This window comes from Ursus arctos, unplaced genomic scaffold, assembly GCF_023065955.2.
Source record: "Ursus arctos isolate Adak ecotype North America unplaced genomic scaffold, UrsArc2.0 scaffold_9, whole genome shotgun sequence".
Taxonomy (NCBI): Eukaryota; Metazoa; Chordata; class Mammalia; order Carnivora; family Ursidae; genus Ursus; species Ursus arctos.
In genome coordinates this window covers 3895211-3915053 of record NW_026623111.1, presented here as the reverse complement: position 1 = coordinate 3915053, position 19843 = coordinate 3895211, and the positions used below count along the sequence as shown (strand labels likewise).

The following is a 19843-nucleotide window of genomic DNA, read 5'->3' as shown; positions in this document are numbered from 1 at the left end:
GTCCCCACGCTGTCCTGCTAAACTGGGGCGCACGGGGTGAAGGCCTTCTTTCTCGCGGAAGGTCTCCTGAGGCCCACGGCTGAGCTCCATGCCCAGCCCTGTGGCGTCTCAGCTGTGACCTGGGGCAGATAACCTCCCTCTCTGTGTCTCAATGTCCTCATCTGCAAAAGGGGGACGGGCTGATTCCCGGTGACCAGGGTCATGGGGAGGATTACAGATCACGTCCGTAAAGCTCTTAGTGCGAGGCTGGGACGGAGTGACTCAGTGCTACTGTAATGAACGGAGGTGACGAAGGGGAGGTTTTCATGAAGCAGGACCATGGGTGACGCACAGGGCTCCTGCCACGTTCTGTGGGTTCTGGGGGCCAGAACTGAGCCTCAAAGTCACACCTTCCAGGGGAGGCCGAGGCCAGCCCTGTCTCCAGAATGGGGAGGAATGGGGCTTTGATGACATGTCCCTGCGGACGTCTATACTTCAGCTGCTCTGGGTAACAAGGGTCCCACCAGTGTGGACACTGCAGGGACCAAGAGAATGCCCCTGACCCGACCCTGCAGATACCGCACCTTATTGGCCTCTCCCAGGGAGAGAGGGCCGTGGCTCCTAGCGGGCAGGGTCATGGGTTCAAGGCTGTGGCTCATGTGAAATGTTCTTTCTTGCTTTTGTCCTCTTTCGGTTCTTATATCCCTGCCCATTTCTGGTCTCCCAGTACTTGGGACACCGGGCAGGGCCTCCCTGTCACGTGGTGGGAGCCCACCATCGCTGCCATCCTTACGTGTGTGTGATGGGCCTTGGTCTCAGTCCATGGGGATGGCTGGGGAGTGGGCTTGAGTGTGGTCGCAGGCCCAGCCCTGTCTCTGGGAACTCTCTGGGAGGAACGTCCGGGGTCCCCGGGGTGGGAGGGGCGAGGCTTTGCTTTGTTTTCTCTTGTTTGCATCTGGGTGACCTGTGTCTCAAGTTTCTCTCTTTCTTATTATAACATTTTATTTGAAAATAACAGCAAGGAGTCACAGAGATAGCGTGGAGAGCTGGGTGTGCCCCCCTCCCCCGCCACGCGGCCAGAGCCAGGACACTGGTGCAGACCCCTGCGTAGAGAAGGCTCATTTGGGCTAAAGCTGGGGCTCCTGTCCAGGATGCCCCGCCTGCCTTGTTCGGCCACATCCTTTATGTACATTCTCCTTCATTCTTCCTGGAGGGCAGGGGTTCGAGGGTCCTCCCACCCCAGACCCTTCTCGGAGACCCTCCTGCTGTCTCTGTAGGCCACCAGAGTGCTGTCCCGGGACCCCCTGGTTGTCTGGTCAGAGCTTCTGCCCCAAGGGGCCTTTCTCGAGTGGCCTCACGCCTTCTGCTTTTCCAGAGAGCATTAGATGTCTTCCTTCCCAGACCCTCCCAGACCCTCCCCTGCCCCCGGGGGCGGCAGCCTCTCCCTCTTGCCTTTCCTAGGCACGGCAGGAGGCAGGGAGGAGGTGGTACGGGCTCCGCCAGCGAGACGAAGTCAGGTCCAGCTCTGGGTTTGTGGGGCAGCCCCTAACCTCCGTTCCTGCACTTGGGCAGCTGCAGGGCCCTGGCAGCCGGGGTGACTCAGAGCGTGACACGGCGTCACTGAGGGCGGCCAGGCCCATCTCTCACCCTGGTGAGGCCCGGGCGGTCGTTTGTCAGGCCCTGGTCAGTGTCAGGCAGGGGACCGGGCCCTTTGAGCATGCTAGCACGCTCAGGATCCTGGCCTCTCGGGGATGTGTGGCCCTTATCCGCCAGTGTTGCAGACAGAGAGGTGACACCAGAGCGAAGGGGGACGCCACACAGCACGTGAGGGTTCATACTCAGGCCCGGCCAGCTCCAAGGCTGTGCGCCTTCCCCTGCGATGGGCCTCATCCTGGTGCTGGGCATCGGGGTGCAGCAGGTGGTGAGGGGAAGGGGCCAGTCCAGAAGATGTAATGCTTGAGCTCATGCCTGCTGTGGGAAAGTGTGTGTGCCTGGAGACATCCTGGAAGGCTTTCTGGTGGAGGCGGCATCTCTGCTGAGCCTGTAGGAGGGACCACCAGCTGAGTGGTGGAGAGGTGCAGGGGTCTGCCCGAGGAGAAAGGGGGACCAGCACAGAGGTGGGCACGTGTGTCTGAGCTGGGGAGTCGGCAGGTGGAACACTCTTCTGGGCACTTCCGTGTACACAGCGGCTCACCGAGACTGCCTCACACGCGTGACTAACACGTCCTCCCCAAACCACCACCCTAACCCCAGTGCTGTGCTCGCCGTGGGCACACCGAACTCCTGTCTGTTCAGCTCTGGAAGGCTGCATCCTCATCCCCGTGTCCTAGGTGAGCCTGAGCTGCCCGGGGGCCCGAGGAATACACGGCTCCTACGTGGTAGAGCCAGGATCCAGACAAGACCCTCCGCCCCCAGGAACGTACCGTGAAGTCCCTCCTGCACAGGAGCCTGGAGCCAGGGGACTGGGGTGCTGCATCAGGAGGAGGGGGCTGGCAAGTGGTGGGAACCAGGCCGTCTGCTGTGCAGAAGATTCTGTTGGAGGGAGACGCCTCATGCTAGCCCCAGCTTTGACGAGTAGGCCCACCTGGGAGTGAGGCCCTCGGGGAGCTCCTGGGGCCTGTGGGCTCCCACCAGCTTAGAGAATCACAGAGGCTTCGTGGAGTGGGGGGGGGTGAGGCTCCTGGGGTGGGGGGCAGGCATGAATGACGGCGGGCCGGTGGCCCGAGCCAGCGGCCCGGGGTGTCTGCAGGCGGCAGTGGGACTGACCACGGCCTGACCCTTGCAGAACGGGCACCTGCGCGTGGCTTTCTGAGCCCGGCGGGTTCCCTCCCTCCCCCGTGAGGTCTCAGGCAGAGAGAGAGGACTCCTCTCCCTGGTAGGTAAATGCACACTCAGTTCCCTTAAAGGGAGTCGATTTCTTCACGGAAGAGGCCTCTCGGGTGAAGGTGTGCAGAGCCGAGCCCTGCTGCCTTCCTGGGGCTGCGGGGTGCGGGCCAGCGCCGCCTGCGGCTTGAAGGGAAGGCCGGCGTGGTGGGTCAGCAGGCAGCCCCTCCTCTTTCGCTCAGGCTGGGGAGAGCTCCACAGGGTGCTGTTCTAGAAAGAGCACGGTCTTGGCGTCAGACCAGCCTGAGTCCAGCTCCGCTGTCTCTCGAGCGCACCCATGGGGTCGCCGTTGCCCCACCCGCAGCTCCGCTGCTAACCCAGGCCGGGGGAACGATGGTGCCGAGCTGCGGGGCTGTAGGGACAAGCAAAGGAGGGGAATATGCGTTCCCTCTCCCGTGCTGCTCCAGGTCTGCGAGCATCTGGACAAGGCCCCTGTGCTGCATGGGGTGGAGGTGGGGGTTCCGACACCCGGGTCTCGTCAGGGTGACCCTGCCTGACTGCATTGTCACCCGGCCCAACACCTCCTGTGTCCCTTCACAGCCCAGGCATCCCCGGCTCAGGATCGGGTTTCTTGAGTGGCCTTCACTGGGGAGAGAGGAAGTGGACATTTATTGAGTGCCAACTGAATGCGTTCATCACGGTCTAGCCTTTGCCCTGCCATGGGGACCGGTCCCCCAGGCATGAAAATGAGCATCTCTATCATGTTTTGAGGGCAGGAGGGAGAAGGACTCCCCGACGTGAGGGCTGGGGAGCGTCAGCTACCTGGGGTGACTGCACACCGGGGCAGCTGTGTGGCCCCAGGGCGTGCACATGCACACCGAGGTGTGAACACGCAGTGGGTGACTCAGCCCAAGGCCCCGTGTTAGCAGCAGTAAACGGTCTCTGGAGAACCCGCTGCTCCTTCTCGTGCCCCCTCCGCCTACCGAGGGTAGCCCTGTTTCTGTCCCGCGCGTTGTCAAGTGGCTTCAAGGGGACACAACTACAGACCCTACCCTTGTTCATTTTTTTCAGGTGAGATAATATTCGAGTGACCTAAAATTCACCATTTTAACCCTTTCAAAGTGTGCAGTGGCCCGGTGGTTTTTATGTCTCCCGTGTGTTAGCACAACGTGGTGGCACCAGCTGTTCTCCACGTGGTCCCTTCACCGAGCCCGCCATGCTGGAGACCCGTCCACACCGTCCGTGGCGCTTCCTCTTTCCTCTGTATGGATACGTGGTGCTCCCGAGGGTGGCCGGGCTGCAGGCCATCTATCCTGGCCCGTTTCCGATCTCTGACTATTACGGTGTCACAGGAAATGACTTCGGACATCCATCATTCCGTATGCACAAGGATGTCTACAGAATAGCTCCCCAGGAATGGCATCGCCAGGCCACGGGGTCCACGGACTGCAGTTTTGTGAGCTGTTAGGCGTTCACTGTGGGTGTGTCTTTATACCCCCACTGACGGGAAGTCGAAGGTCCTAGAAAGAGGCTCCTTTGCAAGCCGCTTCTATCTGCCCTGGACTGGCATCCTTCCAAGTATAGGTGGAGAGTGACCCCAGGGCTCCAGGGGGCTTATCTAGTGGGAGGTCTTCATCCTCAAATTGTGGCCCCCTAAGAGCAGTTTGGCTGTTGGGTGTGAAGTCTGCCAGTCCTCCATCATCCCCCGGGGGATGAGGACGCTGGGGCTCAGGGCAGGAAGGCTGCCCACGGGCCCCACACAAAGGCCAGCCAGCAAGCTGCTGTCTCACAATCGTGCCCTGGCCGGCCTGGGGTCACCAGCCTGGGGAGCCTCCGGGAGGGACTGCTGGTGCTGAATTGCCCAGGAGGGAGGCAGTCCTGATGTCCCTGACCTTCCATCACCTTCCCTCCCTGCCAGTTACAGATCAGCCTCCTCGGCCAGCGTGGGATGTTTGTGTGGCCGACGAGTCTGTGCTGAGAATCACGTCCCATCCGGAGGGCCGAGTCATGGGCCTCATTCCATGTAATTACTCTGTGTCCTGTCCCTCTGGGGCCCCCGGGGTGGGGGGAGTCAGCATCTCCGGAGAACAGGTGCAGCCTCAGAGCGCTTCTGCTCTCAGAAGACAAACTGGTCAGGTTCCCCAATCGCTGGGAATGTTTGGGTGGGTTCTCTCTCAAGCAACGGAATGGAAGTGATTCCCTCCAATGACTTTGATAATCAGCCCTGTCCCCCGGGAGAACAGTTGACAGTTTTTAAAGTCTTTTGATCCCCATTTTCCAATGCTCCTTCACCTCCCAGTGAGGTTGGGAAGGCTGGAGCAGGGACTGTTTCTCATTTTTTTAGACAAGTGCCGGGGCATGAATAGCAGTGGGTGGGTGAAGCCAGCCGCTGTCCACAGCCAGGGGCGCCCTCCTGCTGGGGCCCAGCGACAGCCCATGGCCTCTCGGAGAATCTCATCTGTTTTGGAACAGGTTGTAAGGGGCTGTGGCTGGATCAGGCCTCCACAAATGCACCCCCAGGAGGGCGCCTTAGCTCACAGCTCGGGACAGAAAGCATCCCTGAGTGTGGGCAGCCTTCCACCCTTTCTGTGCGTGAACGTTTGTTTACGATCGCGAAACACACCTTGGTGCGCTCTTCTGAGTGTCCTGGAAGCCTGAGTGTGGAGGGAATGTCATCATTGATGGGTCCACGGGACAGGGGGTGCCTGCGGCTGCTGGGACCCTGGCTGCTCCTTCTCTGTGGGTCCTCATGCCCGCCATAGTCAGCGATAAGACTGTTTGTTGAATGAATACTTGAAGTCACCATAAAACATCTCATCCTCTGCCTTCTCTTTTGACCTCCCTTTTCTCAACACTTCATGCCGTGTTTATTCTACGTGTTCCCATGTTCGATGCTAGCTGTGTGATCTCGGGGCCGTTGTCTTACGTCTGTTCCTCAGCAGGTTCATCTGTGTAACGGGGACAGTGGTGCATGGTGGAAGACCCTGACCTCCTTCCCATCTTCAGCATCTCTCCTATGGGGCTCAGGGCATCATGGTGCAGAGAGCCGAGAGTGGGGTTTTGCAGGGACCCCCAGTCTGGACCCCTCCCTCTCTGGGCCTCAGTCCTAGGTGGGCTCCTAAACCCACGTGTTCTGGTGTTCTGAGAGGATGGAATGTTGTCACATTCTGGCATCAACTTCTACAACTGTGAAAGGGGACAGGTGGGGTGGGGGTGGGGGAGGCCATACCAGGAGTCATTCCTGGCTTTTTGGAGCTGGTTTCCTGCTGATGAATTCACTGAGCAGTTATTTATCAGATGCTCACTATGTGCTGGCACTTGGCTGGGCTCGGGAGAAAGTGCTGATTGACCGGACTTGGTTTTTGCCCTCCTGGGGCTCACAGCCTGTGGCTGGGAAGGCTTCAGGAGGAAGTGGTTTGAAGAATGAGCAGGAGGGAGGCAGAGCAGAGGGGCAGGAGGAGGGCAGTAAGCACAGGGACCAGCATGTGCAAAGGCCCTGGGGTGACTGAGAGGGCAGTGGGTGTGTGCCTAAGGGTGGTGTGTGTTTTTTGTTGGTCAGCGGGGACAGGTCAGCTGCATGAGGATGGAGAGGATGGGGCCGACTTGAGTGATAGGAAGCTATTCCAGCTTCTGATGGGGGTGAGCAGATGGGGACCCAGGCCTTTTTTGGGTGCAAGGATATGCCAGTACAGTTTCTTAAACACAGATTCTGAGTCAGCAGGTCGGGGTGGGGCCTCATCCAAGGTCTGCATTTCTAGGAGCTCTGGGGAAGCGTGGCTGGTCACAGACCCTGTTATGAGCAGTGAGGACCTTACCTCACTATGCCACATCTGGTCCTGTCCCGATTGGCGGGGGGAGGGGGGAGAAGACACATCAGCATGTAGGGGGGCCTTCTGGGCCCTCACAGGCCTGCCCCACGTGGGCCACCTCTGCATTTTCCCATTTTCGGATGGGAAGTCCATTTTCAGAGTTCACAGTTGAGCCCGAATTCTTGCTGCCACACGTATGTGCGTGCACGTGCGTGTGTGTGTCTCTGTGTGTGTATGCAGTGAGCTCATTGATGGACAGCTGAATTGAGCCTGAGTATCTGTTACTTTTCTTGGATTATTCTTGAGCCCTTGGAAGGCACAGGACTCAGCGGTCTGCCTGCGCGAGGGACTTGTGTCTCCGCTCATGACTGCGCTGCCGAATGGATGCTGGCCGCGGGCGGAGGCCCAGTGTTTCACGGTGAGCTGCAGGACCTCTGGTCAGTGCCGCTGTGGCCACTCCCTGCCCAGGATACAGAAATGGCTGACAAACACGTGCCAGTGGCCGCGCAGGGGGAGAGCCTGGGCCCCGGGGCATCTGTGCTCTGATTCCTGGTATAAGCCCGTGTGGTTGGACATCACCCTCCCAGCAGCCTTGTGAGGTCCTACCGAGTCTGCTCCGATGCGCGGCTAAGGAAACCGAGGCTCAGAGGGCCAGGCTTGTCCCCATGTGCCGCACCCTCCTTGTGGGTTTTATCCCGTCGGAGACGTGGTGCCAGCCGAGCCGGGGCACCTGACAAAGGTGGATGCCGTTTGCAGGTGGGGATGTTCATTCCTGTGCTGCCGGCCTCCGCAGCCCTGGGCCCCGGCACTCCCCCCGAGCCAGGCTCCTCTCACACTGGCAGATCTGCTAATGCCACTTAAGGGTTCCCTGCTGGTTGGCGACCCTGCGGTTCCTTCAAACGCAGGGCTGTTTTTAGGAGCCCCTCGCGGGAGCTTTGAGGGACAGACCTGCCGCCCTTTTCCTTGTGCACTGTATAGGCTCTTTGCAGAGCAGGGGAGTGAGGGGCGTGTCGGGTGTCCTGGGGGCAGGACACCGTCTGGATCTGGAGTTGGGGGCTCCATGACCTGCAGAGGGTCTCTGCGTGAGTTAGGGTTTCTTTCCTTCTTGGGGAGAGAGCCCTGGGCTGCGTCTTGAGGAGGAGCGGGCTGGTGAGGCCCCCGGCTCCTGTCCCTGGAAGCTACCCCTGGGCCCCGGGTGGGGCTCTTGAAGGACCAGGGCCTGTCCTTGCTGAGCACCCTTCCCTTCTCTGATTCTATTTCTCCATTTCTAAAGGCAGGAACTGGGTGAAGCCTCCCAAGTTCCCCTGGGTTCCGGCGTTAAATCTGATGCCTTCTTCCAGCCCCCACCTTGGCCTCTCCTCTGCTTCCCTGACTGGCGAGATGAGATTCAACAGGTTCGGTAGACAGACACTCTCTCCAACACCTCGAGGGGCTGGAGGGGGATTCAGACTGGGGAACGTCAGGCCCAGCGAGGCTATTCACAGGATTCAATGCATAGTGAAAACATAGGGCCCTTTGTTCAAACATTTTAAAGAATTTCAAGATGAGGACAGCAAAGTGCAGGCCCTTCTGAGTGGGGGACCCTCGGCGTGGGGGGCTGCTTGCGTCACACACCAGCCCCTTGATCCTGGCTGCCTGGGACACTCCGGCTGGCAACGCCTCATGTGCTGTGCCTGGGAAGGGGGTGGGCTCCCCCACCAGGGTTCTTGAGATCCTCCCCTGAGGCTGGGGCAGGCATCGCTGTGAACGAGCTGGGGGCCTCGAGAACGGGGAGAGTTCTGGTCCCTTGGGCAGGGTTTGCTAGCATCAGAAGGAGAGGGTGGTCCAGGCGTATGGGCTCTGGTGGGAGCCCCCCAGCAGCAGGGGGTGGTGGGGTCAGCTGGGGTTGGCTGTGGCCACGGCCTGAAAGACAGACTCTGTCTCCTCCCTGGATCTGCTTCCGGGCAGGGATATTCATTCATCCACTCAACGAATATTGGTGAACTCTTGCTCTGTGCTAAGCCCTGGGAATTCGGGCGGAACGAAGTGGATCACGTCCCCTCCTTGATGGAGCCCACAGCCTAGCAGCCTCAAGGACGAGCAGGGCTGGGAAGTCCAGAGAGCTCGGCTTCTCTCCCTGGGGTCACGGGTTGGCTGGACCTGGGGGACGGGGCGTCTGGGGCAGCACTCCCACCATGATCCCACCCACCTCCTGGGCCGGGGGGGCTGGAAGGGAAGAGAGGAGACAGAGGGGTGACGTGGGACCCGAGGGGCCTGCTCTCCCTCCACAGGGGAGTTCTCAATCCTGGTCGCCTCCTTGGGCATTCCTGACTGTCCGGGGTGGGGGGGGAGTCGTGTGGGCGGGGGTGGGCTCAGGCTGCCTCGGGGATGGGATGAGACCTTGGCCACGGCTGGGACACAGAAGCCCCACTCCCCTTCCAGATTTTTCTTCCACCCGGATCGAAGCACCCCAGAACTGTGGGAACAGGCCAGCCAGCAGAAAATGGTTCCTGGGAGATTTCATTTCCAAAGCTGTTAGAGGACCCGCCAAAGGGCAGGCCATACTTTTTAGTTCTTTGAAACAACTTTCAGAAAGTAATGAACACACGGGGCCCTTGTTCAAACACTTGGGGGGATTTCAGGACGGTGTCCGCAGCGCAGATGGTGGAGACGCGGCCTTAGCCTGGTGGCGGCTGAGCCCGATGCCGAGGACGCGTCGCCGGGGCTCCCGTGCCTGCTCGGGGGCTCGCGGGCTGTGCGCACGGTGCTGACGCTCTCTCTGCGTTGGTTCCTTCGTCTGTCGGTGGGGGTGATGACCGGAGCCGCCCCGTGCGTCCTGGCTGTAAAGAGGGTTGGTGTGTGTGAACTGTCGCCCGGTGCCCTGCGTGGGTCGGGGCGGAGCTGACGCCCGTGAGTGTGAGCGAACGCGGCCCCTGCTGGGTGGCTGCTGGTGCCGGCATCCTCACCATCACAGAGGGAGCTGGGTGTTCCTTCCTCGCGGCAGGGAGGGAAACTGAGGTACACCGGGCTTGGAGGGGCCGACTCTGAAGCAGAGGGCTCCTTCTGCCACCAGCTGCAGAGTCAGGGGCACCTGCCAGGCTCCCCCAGGGCTGACCCCTCTTGGGTGGCTTCTTGTCTCAGCCCCGGGCGAGGACGGCCCCCGTCCCTGGCCTCCGGCGGCCAAACTCTCTTTCAGCTTCATGGGTTGTGGAGGGGCCAGCAGAGTGATTCTGTCCCCTGCACAAGAGTGGACGGTGCATACTCTTGATGGCAGAGGGGGACTTGTGAGTGGACGGCCAGAGCAGGGGGACGGGGCCCTTGCCCAGGCCACTCGCCTCTCCTGGCTCCATTGCCTTCTTCATGTCAGCAGGAGCCGTGCCCAGCGCTGGGACATGAAGCAAGACACAGTCCCCTCCCCCAAAGGGCTCATTACCAAGTGGTGGGAACAGGCCCCAGGAGTGGTCCAGAGGGGAGAGCACAGGGTCTGGGGGAGTGTGGGGGGCACTGAACCAGGGGAGGGGTCTGGGAGTCTTCCTGGAGGGGCTGTCAGTTAGACTGAGGTCTGAGAGTCGAGGAGGAATTACCCAAGGAGTTCGGGGTGGCGGCGGGAAGAGGGTCCCAATGGCCTGGGAGTGTTGGTGCTCCGAGTGAAGGGGGTGGGCCTAAGGGGAGAGCCCCGCCCAGAAGGGGGTAGGGGGCACTAGCCCTGCCCGGAGATGGACCGCAGGGCAGGACTAATCCCAGCAGCAGAAACCACTGGACAAGGAGCTCTGCCCACAGAAGGGCCCGAGCCCCTTGTTAGGGGGTGAGCTCCCCACCCCTCGAAGTGCGTGGGCAAGGCTGAAATGGCTGCGGCTTGAGAAGGATGTTGGGTTGAGGATTTCACCCTGGAGGGGCTGGATTAAACCAACTTTGAGGTCCCTTCCAGCTGTCACACTCTGGCTCCTCAAAATCCCCTCTGGGAACAGCGAGACCATAAAATATAAATCAATAGGTTACAAATACGCTTGTCTCCGGCACGTCCAGGCCCTGTCACTCTGCCTGCCTCCCTCGGTCTCCAGAGGATCTGCGCTCGGCTCGGCCGCCCGAGAGCCTGGCAGGAGAAAGTCGCTTTGTTCCCCAGCAAGGCCGGGCCGATCGCGGCTCCGCAGACGAGGCGTCGAGTTTGTTTCTGATCACTGCTGCCTCCAGGACGCACGCTGTCCGGCTGCGGCTGGCGTCCCCTCCTCCTGCCTTCCCTGCTTTCATCACTGGGGAAAGGAAGATCAGCCAGGCTGTGTCTGGGGGCAGCCGCGCCCCCAGACCCGAGAGTGAAGGAGGTCGTGCTGGTGTCAGGAAACCAAATGGGGGACGGCCGGTGTGGTGACCCCAAATTAACCGGGCTAACGGCTCTGCTGGCAGCAGGGGGGTGTTCCCAGTTACCTCCCAGGGTTCCCATGGCAATGGAAGTGTTAGGAGCAGCTAATAGGGATTGGCAGCGAGTGAAATGAAATTTGATGTACGAGAAAATGCATCGGCCGGTGAAGTAATTGGGGAGAAGGTGCTTTCCCCGCCGGGCAGGCAAATCCTCGCTTCCTTTCTGTTGTTCTTGCTTCTTCGTGAGTCCGCGAGAACTTTCGGGGGCTCTTAAACCCGGGCGTTTTCATCAGTACGCGCAGTTGCCTCTTCTGCGGGGCTGTGGGTGGGACAGGCTTGGTCACGCGGGGCCCAGTGCGTGTGATGAATCGTTCACCAGCCTCGAAACAGCGTGTGTGCCTTCAATGGCGTGCGGCCCCCCGCCGGCCCGCTGGGCTGTCCTCGGGCCTTCCACACCCTGTCGCTGGCTCCACCGTCAGCCAGCGCTCGGATGGGAGTTACCACAGCCCGTGCCCCGTGGCCTCCGTTTGTCTTGAGTGTAGCCCCGGCGGCTGTTCTCGGCTGTTCTCCGAGTCCCCATCTTCGGAAGCCTTGTCCAGTGCGTTCTCTGCCCAGCGTGCGGCCACCCCCTTGGCTGCCCCTTTGGTCCCAGCTTGAGATGGTTCAGGGCTGGGTTTGAATGTTTCCTGGAGCTGCCGGGGGACACTCGCGGGATTGGGATGTTCCCAAAGTCACTGTGAAGAGTGGAGTGACGTTTCAGAGCAGACGTCCTTGTGTCTAGGCGCTCTGCTGCAGGGTGGCTGGAGCCCCCGGGAAAGCCCGACAGAGAGGCCCAGGCAGCTGATGCTGGACACAACACCCCAAATCCTGGCTGTGGGGCGCCCGTCCTTAGATCCTTCCGTCAGAGCCTCCAAACCCACTGACTTCTGTCTCTCTGTTGCCACCACAGGTGATCCTAATCCTGACGAAGTATTACCATGCAGACATGGGGAAGGTTCTGGAAAGTTCTCTGTGGCGGTAAGTCACCCCCAGGGTGGGCCTTTCTCCTTATGCACCTGCACATCTCCCTGGGCTGAGGGCCGAGACCCCCACGCCCTGTGAGTTGACGGTCTCCCAACTTCGTTTTGGCTACACAATGTGTGTAGGAGACATGGAGGGCGATTGAGGGTTTCGTTGGTGGGCACACCCGGCCCTGGAGAAGACACAGCCCTTTAGAAAGCGTCTTCTCTGGCTTTTCACTCTGGGTTCCCACCCTCCTTTCTTCTCTCCTCCGTGGAGGAAGAGGGTTTGCACTGTGAATTCGGGTCCGTGCACAAATGGCCCCCGCCCGTGCCCCGGACTTCAGACACGGCTCCCGGAGTGACTTCAGACACGGCTCCCGGAGTGCACCAAGTGCGCTGATTACCCTCATTGTTCGGACGTGGTTCTTTCTTCCTGGCTCAGCTGAGAGCTTGGTAAATAAATGACCCACCGGCGACGGGGGATGTCTCTTTATACGTGAGATGTGGATTCGGCCCAAGAACATTAAGCAGCGCCTTTGATGTTTTAAACGAGGTGGGAGAGAAGGTTTGGGAAATCATTTCGGTTATTCTCGTCTTCGATATTTGCACCTGCTCACCCAGGAAGGGGGACGGGAAGCTCCCAGCGTCCTGCGCTGTCCTTTCAAAGCTTTCCTCCGGCGTGGATTCTGTTTCCTGCAAGCACCATTTGCCGCTCCCACGTTCTCTGGGTGTTGAGCCGTTTTGGTTTTCAAGATGTGTTTCTCAAGCAATAATTAATTCATTTTTCTATCTGAAATCTGTAAAGAAACACCCAAACCTGCTCATCAGGACTCCGTAGCGTGTGTGCGGCCCCCTCGCGTTGGTTTACTTTGGGCTTTTGGCTCTCCTTCCAGGGCAGGAACGTGATGATTGATTCTGTTGTTCTTGTTGGGGAAGTTCCACGATGCTTTGGGGGTGTTGAAATGGCACCTCGAGCTGGGTCCTTTCCTTGCTGTATAAGGGTTGCTGTCACCTTGGGGCCAGCTGGCATGGTCACTGGCGGTCCTGATGGCGCCCAGTCTGGGGAGTAAGCCCGCGTGCTGCCCTGCGTTTTTTCTTACCCCTCCAGCCTGAGCACCTTTGCTAGTCGGCACCTCTTGGCCGGGTGCGCCCCGCGGATGCCCCAGCCTGCCCCCACTTTCCCCCACCAGCCTCGGGGAAAGGAGTCCACGTCCTGTGAGGAGGACAGGTGTTGTCCTGCCCGCCCCCCATGACCTCATGTGTCGGTGGATTTTCAACTTGTGCCTCGAAGCAGCTCACCCACCAAGAAGACGTAGGAGGGTTGCTTTCAAAATGCTGTTCAGTGTCGGGGGAGGCGCTCGGCATTTGGGATGAGAGCAGAAAATGGCCCGAACACTTGAGGGTTTGTGTTCTAGGACTGCTTTCGGGGCGAGGCCCCCAGGAAGGGCTGGCCCATGGAGGGCCTTCCCCTGGCTAGGTGGATGGTCCAAGAATGGGTGCCCGGGCTACACAGTGAACAGAGGCGCCTGAGTCTTCTCTTCCCCCAGGCAGAATTCTGTAGTCCCCTCGTCGGCCCCACCTGCTGTAAGCCGGCCAAGTCCTAAAGGGGTGGGCTCTTCCTTCCTCAGCACCTGCTGGCCGTCCCTTGCACTGGGGGTCCTCCGCTCTCGGCAGCATCTCCGCAGGCCCCACACGGAGGAAACGGGGGTGTTGTAAATGTCGTTTTGACAGCAAACAGTCCTCCCCAGTGTGATCCATGCCCACGGGACAGAGCTGCCCATGCTCGTGGGGGACACGGTGGGAATGGTGGCTTTGGGCCAGTCCCATGGCGTGGGGGCCAGGCCTTCTTGCTTACGGGCTCCAGACTCAGATTCTTCAGACGCAAGTAGAGAAGCCGAGAGAGAGGCCAGCCACCCACCTCGGGACTGCTCCGACAGGGGCTCGCTCTGCTCTGCCCCGAGCCTCAGGGCCTGACCTGTCCTTGCCTGAGAGAGTGTGCATGCCCAGCGAGCTGACCTGGGACGTCCCTGCAACGGTACATGGTCTTGATGGAGTTTTTCTCCAAAGCAAATCAGCCGACTTTAATTCTCTGTGTTCTCATCACGGTGCACAGACATTTTCTCTCCTTTATTAAAAATACGTGCAAAGGCATTAGTCATGTCAGGATCACCCCCTCCCCGTTCAGGGCCATTCCTTCTTCTGTTTATCTTTCTCACGCGGACGTATTTATAAAGTCAGACGTGGATAAACTTTCGCATTCTCCTTTCTTCATGCATCTGTTTCCAGTGGGTCCCGTTGGCCCGCGTCCGCATCAGCGCGCTCCGGGGCCGCGAACTCGCGCCGGAGTGGGTTTCTTCGGACGCTAAGCCACGCCGCTGCTGTAAAACACGGAGACGTGTGGTTTTCCTCCTCCTTTTGTTCCCTGGGCAGAATCTCGGGGAGCAGTGACCGAGCCGGAGAGCGAGCCCGAGGGTGAGCGGTTCCCGGCGGGCTGGCCTGCACCTGCTGGGCCCCGCGGCGCATGGCCGCTCTCCTTTGTGTCCCGGGGTTCCTGGCGAGGGCCAGCAGCTTCTGCGTTTAACTGCCACTCACACTTGGCCTTGCGAGGATGGTCGGCTCGTGTCCTCTCCATTTTGGGACTCGGGTGAGCATCTTTAGAAGTGGAAGGATTGCCACTGCTCTTCGTGGGGGCGCCACGCCTCTGCCGTCTGCCGCTCAAAGCCCGCGTGGATGGGGGCTGGCAGAGCCCGTGCCTGGAGCGAATGTATTGAAGCCCCCTCAGGGGACGCGCCCCCTGACCCCCCAAGGAGTCTCTTCTGAGGTCGCCATCAATACATTTTTAATGACAGGAATGGTATTAACATTCTGGAAATAGCTCCCCGAAATCTAAGCTGAGTGCATCTGTAATTGTCCCGCATTTCATGGGCCACACGTCAGCAGCATCTCCCTCACTCCCCGAGCTGGCTTCGCTGATCCAACAGCCTGCCCCTTACTTCGGGGTGGGGCCGCAGCGAGCCCCTCCCTGGGAGAGCCACAGGTTGGCTTCAGAGCTGGTCCCCCACCAGCACCTTCTGTCCTGGAGCCCCAGGGCAGTTAGCAACAGGAGGAGGAGGGGCACTCTCGCTCAGACCAGCCAGCCGGGCACTCACCTGATGTCCAGTCTGTGGGAAGGTCCTGGGGCCGCTGGAGCAAAGGATGACAGCAACAGGAATTTGTTCTCTCCCAGCCCCAGAGGCCAGAGCCTAGAGGGAGGTGTGGGCGGGGCTGGGTTGCCCCTGGGACTCCAGAGCAGGGTCCTTCCTGCCTCTTCCAGCTCCTGGGGCTGCAGGCACTGCAGGCCCTGTCCCCGCGGCCTCTCTGTGTGTCCATCTCTGCGTGTGCCTTATGAGGACACTTACTGTTGGATTGAGGGCCCACCTGGGTGATCCGGGGTGATCTCCTCTCAAGAGCTCTAACTCAATTACATCCACAGCCACCGCTTTTCCAAATGAGGCTGTGCACTGTCCCTGGAGGTCGGTCATGGACACATGGGTTTGGCTCCGCCATTCCGCTCCCTGCACGGTCATCTCCTCTCTGGCCACACCGCCCAGATCTGACTTCCTAAATGACTCTTGCACCTGCGTCTGGTTCTCCACCCTCAGCCGTGCTCCCTTTCTACCGCTTCATCCTTGGTGGGATTCTGTAGCCCGTCCCAGCTCCTCCCCCTCTCCCCCTGCTGCCCCTCTAGCCCCTCCAGCCTCTCCCCTTCCAAGGCTCCAGGGACTTGAGATGCACGCTCGCCCGCAGTCTGGTCCTGCTCACTTGTCCCTGGTGGCTTCCCAAGGCTGACAGCTGTGTGTCCCGGCTGGTCCTGTCCCAGCGCGGGGAGTTCGCGGGCAGAGCCGGAAGCTCCAGCGGCAGGTGTGGGAGAGCACGGGTGCTCTCGGTCCGGCAGAGTGGACGTGCACTTCGTGTCCGCTCCGTGGTAGAGCCGTAGCGGTGTCCAGGTGAAGAGAAATAGTGTTTGGAATACGAAACTAACAACGACCTGATCTGTGAAGGCTCCCATGCCCCCATACCCACCCGCCAGAGGATGTCGCTCGGTTCTTCTCCTGGTTCGGGGCTGTCCCCCAGATGCTGGCAGACATCGGGTGGCCAACGGGAACTGAGGGGGTTCCCAGGACGCTGGGCCAGCAGCTTGACAACTGAGACTATTCCTGGGCAAAGAAACGAGGGGCACCTCTGAAACAGTGGAGGCCGAGTCCCCAGCCGAGCCTGCCCGGGCCCACAGCCTGGAGCAGGGGTTGGCCACTGCCTGCTTGACCGGCCTCTGCAGGAAGCCGTTGAGACCTTGCTCTCCTGGATGATGCCCCACCCACAAAGGTCTTCCTGTTCGAGTTCTATATGGGACCTGGGCCTTGTACGTAAGAACGTAAGATTTTTCACACCATTCCAGACCGGTTTTTGCCCCCTTAAGGGTGATCTCATCCCCAGCAAAGTCTGTCTCCTGAAGAGGGGTGGCGTTCTCATTCCCAGGACCGTGGGAGTCACGTGGTGGTCCCGTTAAAGTTCAGGTTCTGGTTCCTGGGTCAGGGCTGGGGCCCGGGGCTCTGCGCTGCCTGCAGGTTCTGGGTGATGCAGTGTTGCCGGCCCACGGGGCACACTGGGGGGAGCAGGACCCTCCCGGTTTTGGGGTCACCTGGGAGGCTTAGCGATGCCGGGGTGCCCCACGTGGGCCACACTGGGCGCGGTCAGGTCTATGGCAGGGCAGACGGTCGGGAGCTCCCGCGTGGTGCTGTTGTCCAGCCCGGGCTGGATCTGGAGAGGCCCGTTTGGTGTCACCTCAGCTGAATCCCAAATGGCCAGTGAGGCTCATCGATGCTCTCGGGAAGGTGGCTGCAAGCCACGGAGGTTTGAGCGAATTACAACGTGTAGATAACGGGGTTCTCAGTGGGAGGCATAAGGGTCACTTAGAAAGCTCTCACAGACTGCTGCCACTCGGGCCGAGCCTTGGACGATGCAGACTCAGTGTGGAGACTCCCCGGAAGCTCCCAGGTGGGAGCTGCCCCAGGCCGGGTGGACTTAGCACATTTCCTTTCAGGCTTCGCTGGGCACTCAGGTGTCCCGGTCTGCGTCCGTAACAGGTGCCCACACGCTGCCGTGGGTGCTGGGCCAGAGACCACACTGAGTCGCCTGGGGTTCCACTGCTTGGGAGTGAGGCTTAGCTTCCTGCAGTGGCTTCCCCAGGCACTGGGATAAGCCACGTCCCCTGGCTCCTACCCACTCCCCATCCTGGCTCCTCCCGCGAGGGGCAGTGCCTGTTGGGGCTGCCTGCCTGGCGTGCACTTGGCACTGACCCTCAGGTACTGGCCCCTCGTGGACATTTAGTCTCAGTCTGAGCCTCTTTTCTTCGAAGAGACCACCCACCACTCAGGGTAGAGTGGCCCCAGGCATTCCTCATCACATCTCTCCTTGAACGTGGGAGTTCTTGGGTCTGGTTTGTCCCCTCTCCCTGCACCCAGAACGTATGCTGACTGAGGACAGAGACCCGTTGGGTCCACCTTTTTTTTTAAAGATTTTATTTATTTATTTGACAGAGAGACAGCCAGCGAGAGAGGAAACACAAGCAGGGGGAGTGGGAGAGGAAGAAGCAGGCTCCCAGCGGAGCAGGGAGCCCGATGTGGGGCTCGATCCCAGGACCCTGGGATCACACCCTGAGCTGAAAGCAGACGCTTAACGACTGAGCCACCCAGGCGCCCCCAGTTGGGTCCACTTTGATGATCACTGGATGCCCTGCATTTTTCACAGATCTGCTATAGGCCGGGCATCGGGTGCATGGACGGACTGATGGATGATAGGTGGACAGATGGCCATGCGAATGGATGGATGGATGAATGGATGGGTGGAGGTATGGTGATATGGTTCTTGGGAAATACTCATGTGATCTAGGGAACGCTTTACGTCTGTGGGGCCATCCTAGGGGACGGTGTAGGGGCCAGGAGCACCGAGTTGGCTCTGATGGAGGGGACTGGGAGCGTCCTGAGTCAGGGAGCTTCTAAGAACCATCCCTCTTATGAGTGTTTTTCTTTGCTGTGTTATTTGTTGTGTGCAGTTCTTAGAAGAGTATTTCTGTGGGGTGGTGTATTAGTCAGCTATGGTGCAACAGTGCTGCGTAACAAGTCACCCCAAACTCAGTGGCATGTGCCGTGTACTTATCCTCACACCCCTGGGTTGACTGGTTTGGCCGCCTTGCTCAGGGCACGGATGGGCAGCTCTACTTCTGGCCGCGGGCTGGCGGGCATGGCCTGCTCCCTCTGTGTTTGTTCTGGGACCCGAGCCGACGGGACGGAGGCTGGGAGGACACATTCTTCCCACGTACCACGCTGCAACTCAAGAACCAAGCCAACCACACAAGCGCATTCGTGGCTTCTGCCCACGTCACATTTGCTAGAATTCCATTGACCAAAGCAACTCACAGGGTCCAACCCAACACCAACGGGGGAGGGGAGAGGAGCAAAGTCAGTGTTTGCTGAATGACAATGTGAAGTCTCACATAGGTCATAGGTGTTTCCAGAAAATGCATGCTTTGTGGTCCTGTAAGTTTGGTAAACATTCTTAGGTTGAAAACCAACCAGGTTTCTTTGTAGTAGGACCTTGGGAGGGTCTGACACACCGATGTACATTGTACGTCTCCAGAAGGAGCTGGGGAGGCGTTTTCCCATCTCAGCTGAGACCATCATCTTTCATCTTGATTTTATTTAAATGTCATTTCATTTTAAATTTAAATTAAATCAAATTAATTTTAATTTTATTTTATGTATGCATTTTAATATTTATGTATTGTTTTATTTTGGTTCTGCTGAGCATGTCCCGGGACTGGTTCTCCTTGGCTCACACTTTGGGAAGCTCTGTTTCAGATCCTGCGTTCTGGTGGAGCTGGTGTTGGAGATTTTCTGATCACTTCTGTTCACATTTCATGTTACTGCATTGTTACCGCATCCTACCTAAAATCAGATTTGGTTCTGTGGTCCTGCGATGTCTCCCTCGCTCTCCATCTTTAATATGTAGAATTTTAGCATTCCATGTTGTGAACACAGGGTCTGGGGAGGTTGAGCAGTGACCCCAGCCGTCCGAGGGCCTCGCGACGTGTGCTAACACAAAGCAGCATCAAGGTCCTTCCCTGCAGACAGGATGACGGTCAGGGTGGGGATATCCGCGTGGCTCAATGTCCCAGGGTGAGGTGGACAGAGACGGTGCGCAGCGTGCTTCCCGAGCCGACGACAGTCCCTCGGGCCCCGAGCATCAGGGCGAACAAGGACCCATGTGCCAATAGAGGCCTTGTCGGAAGGTGGTGCTGGGGGCAGGTCTGCAGCCACAGCCTCCAGCGGGTGAATTATAAAGACAGGATGTACTTTGCCCTTTGGTGGCCCGGAAAGCGTGGGGATTTTGGAGAGGCAGTCTTAGACCTCAAGGGGCTTCCCCCCGAGGCTAACCTTGGGCCTGGCTGCTGCGTGGTCCGTGCCCCGCACACGTCAATCATGCTTCTGTTCGGGCTCCGAGACTTCCCTGCCTCGCATCCTCTCCCGTCCAACCTGAGCCAGAGGTGGCAACGGTGCAGGCCTCCAGGCTGCGACAGCAAGGACGGCAGCTAATGCGTGGACGCTTGGCACTCAGTGGGTGTCCTTCCTCCCCGGGGGGCTTTCCTCCCTCCCCGCCGGCCTCTCCGGGGGACGGCTTCAGCATCACCATGCAGGTCTGAGTTTGATTTAATCAAGACCCAGAGGAGATAGGGATCAAGGCAGGTGCTGACTTAAAAGCTTTCAGGGTTTGAGTCTATTCAATAAATAATTCGATTTGAATCAACAGTTTGATGAGGTCAGGCTCTGAGGCCTTGAGGTGCCTGTAAAATATTCTGGA

General features: G+C 59.3%; 1 protein-coding gene across 1 annotated transcript in view; it reads left to right on the top strand.

Annotated features, from left to right (window-relative positions):
- SORCS2 (sortilin related VPS10 domain containing receptor 2) overlaps positions 1-19843 on the top strand; it is a 449678-nt gene that overhangs the window by 170800 nt on the left and 259035 nt on the right. The window contains exon 2 of the mRNA XM_048212026.2: positions 11896-11963. Within this exon, the coding sequence (XP_048067983.1) occupies positions 11896-11963 (68 nt within the window). The remainder of the gene's footprint in view (positions 1-11895; positions 11964-19843) is intronic.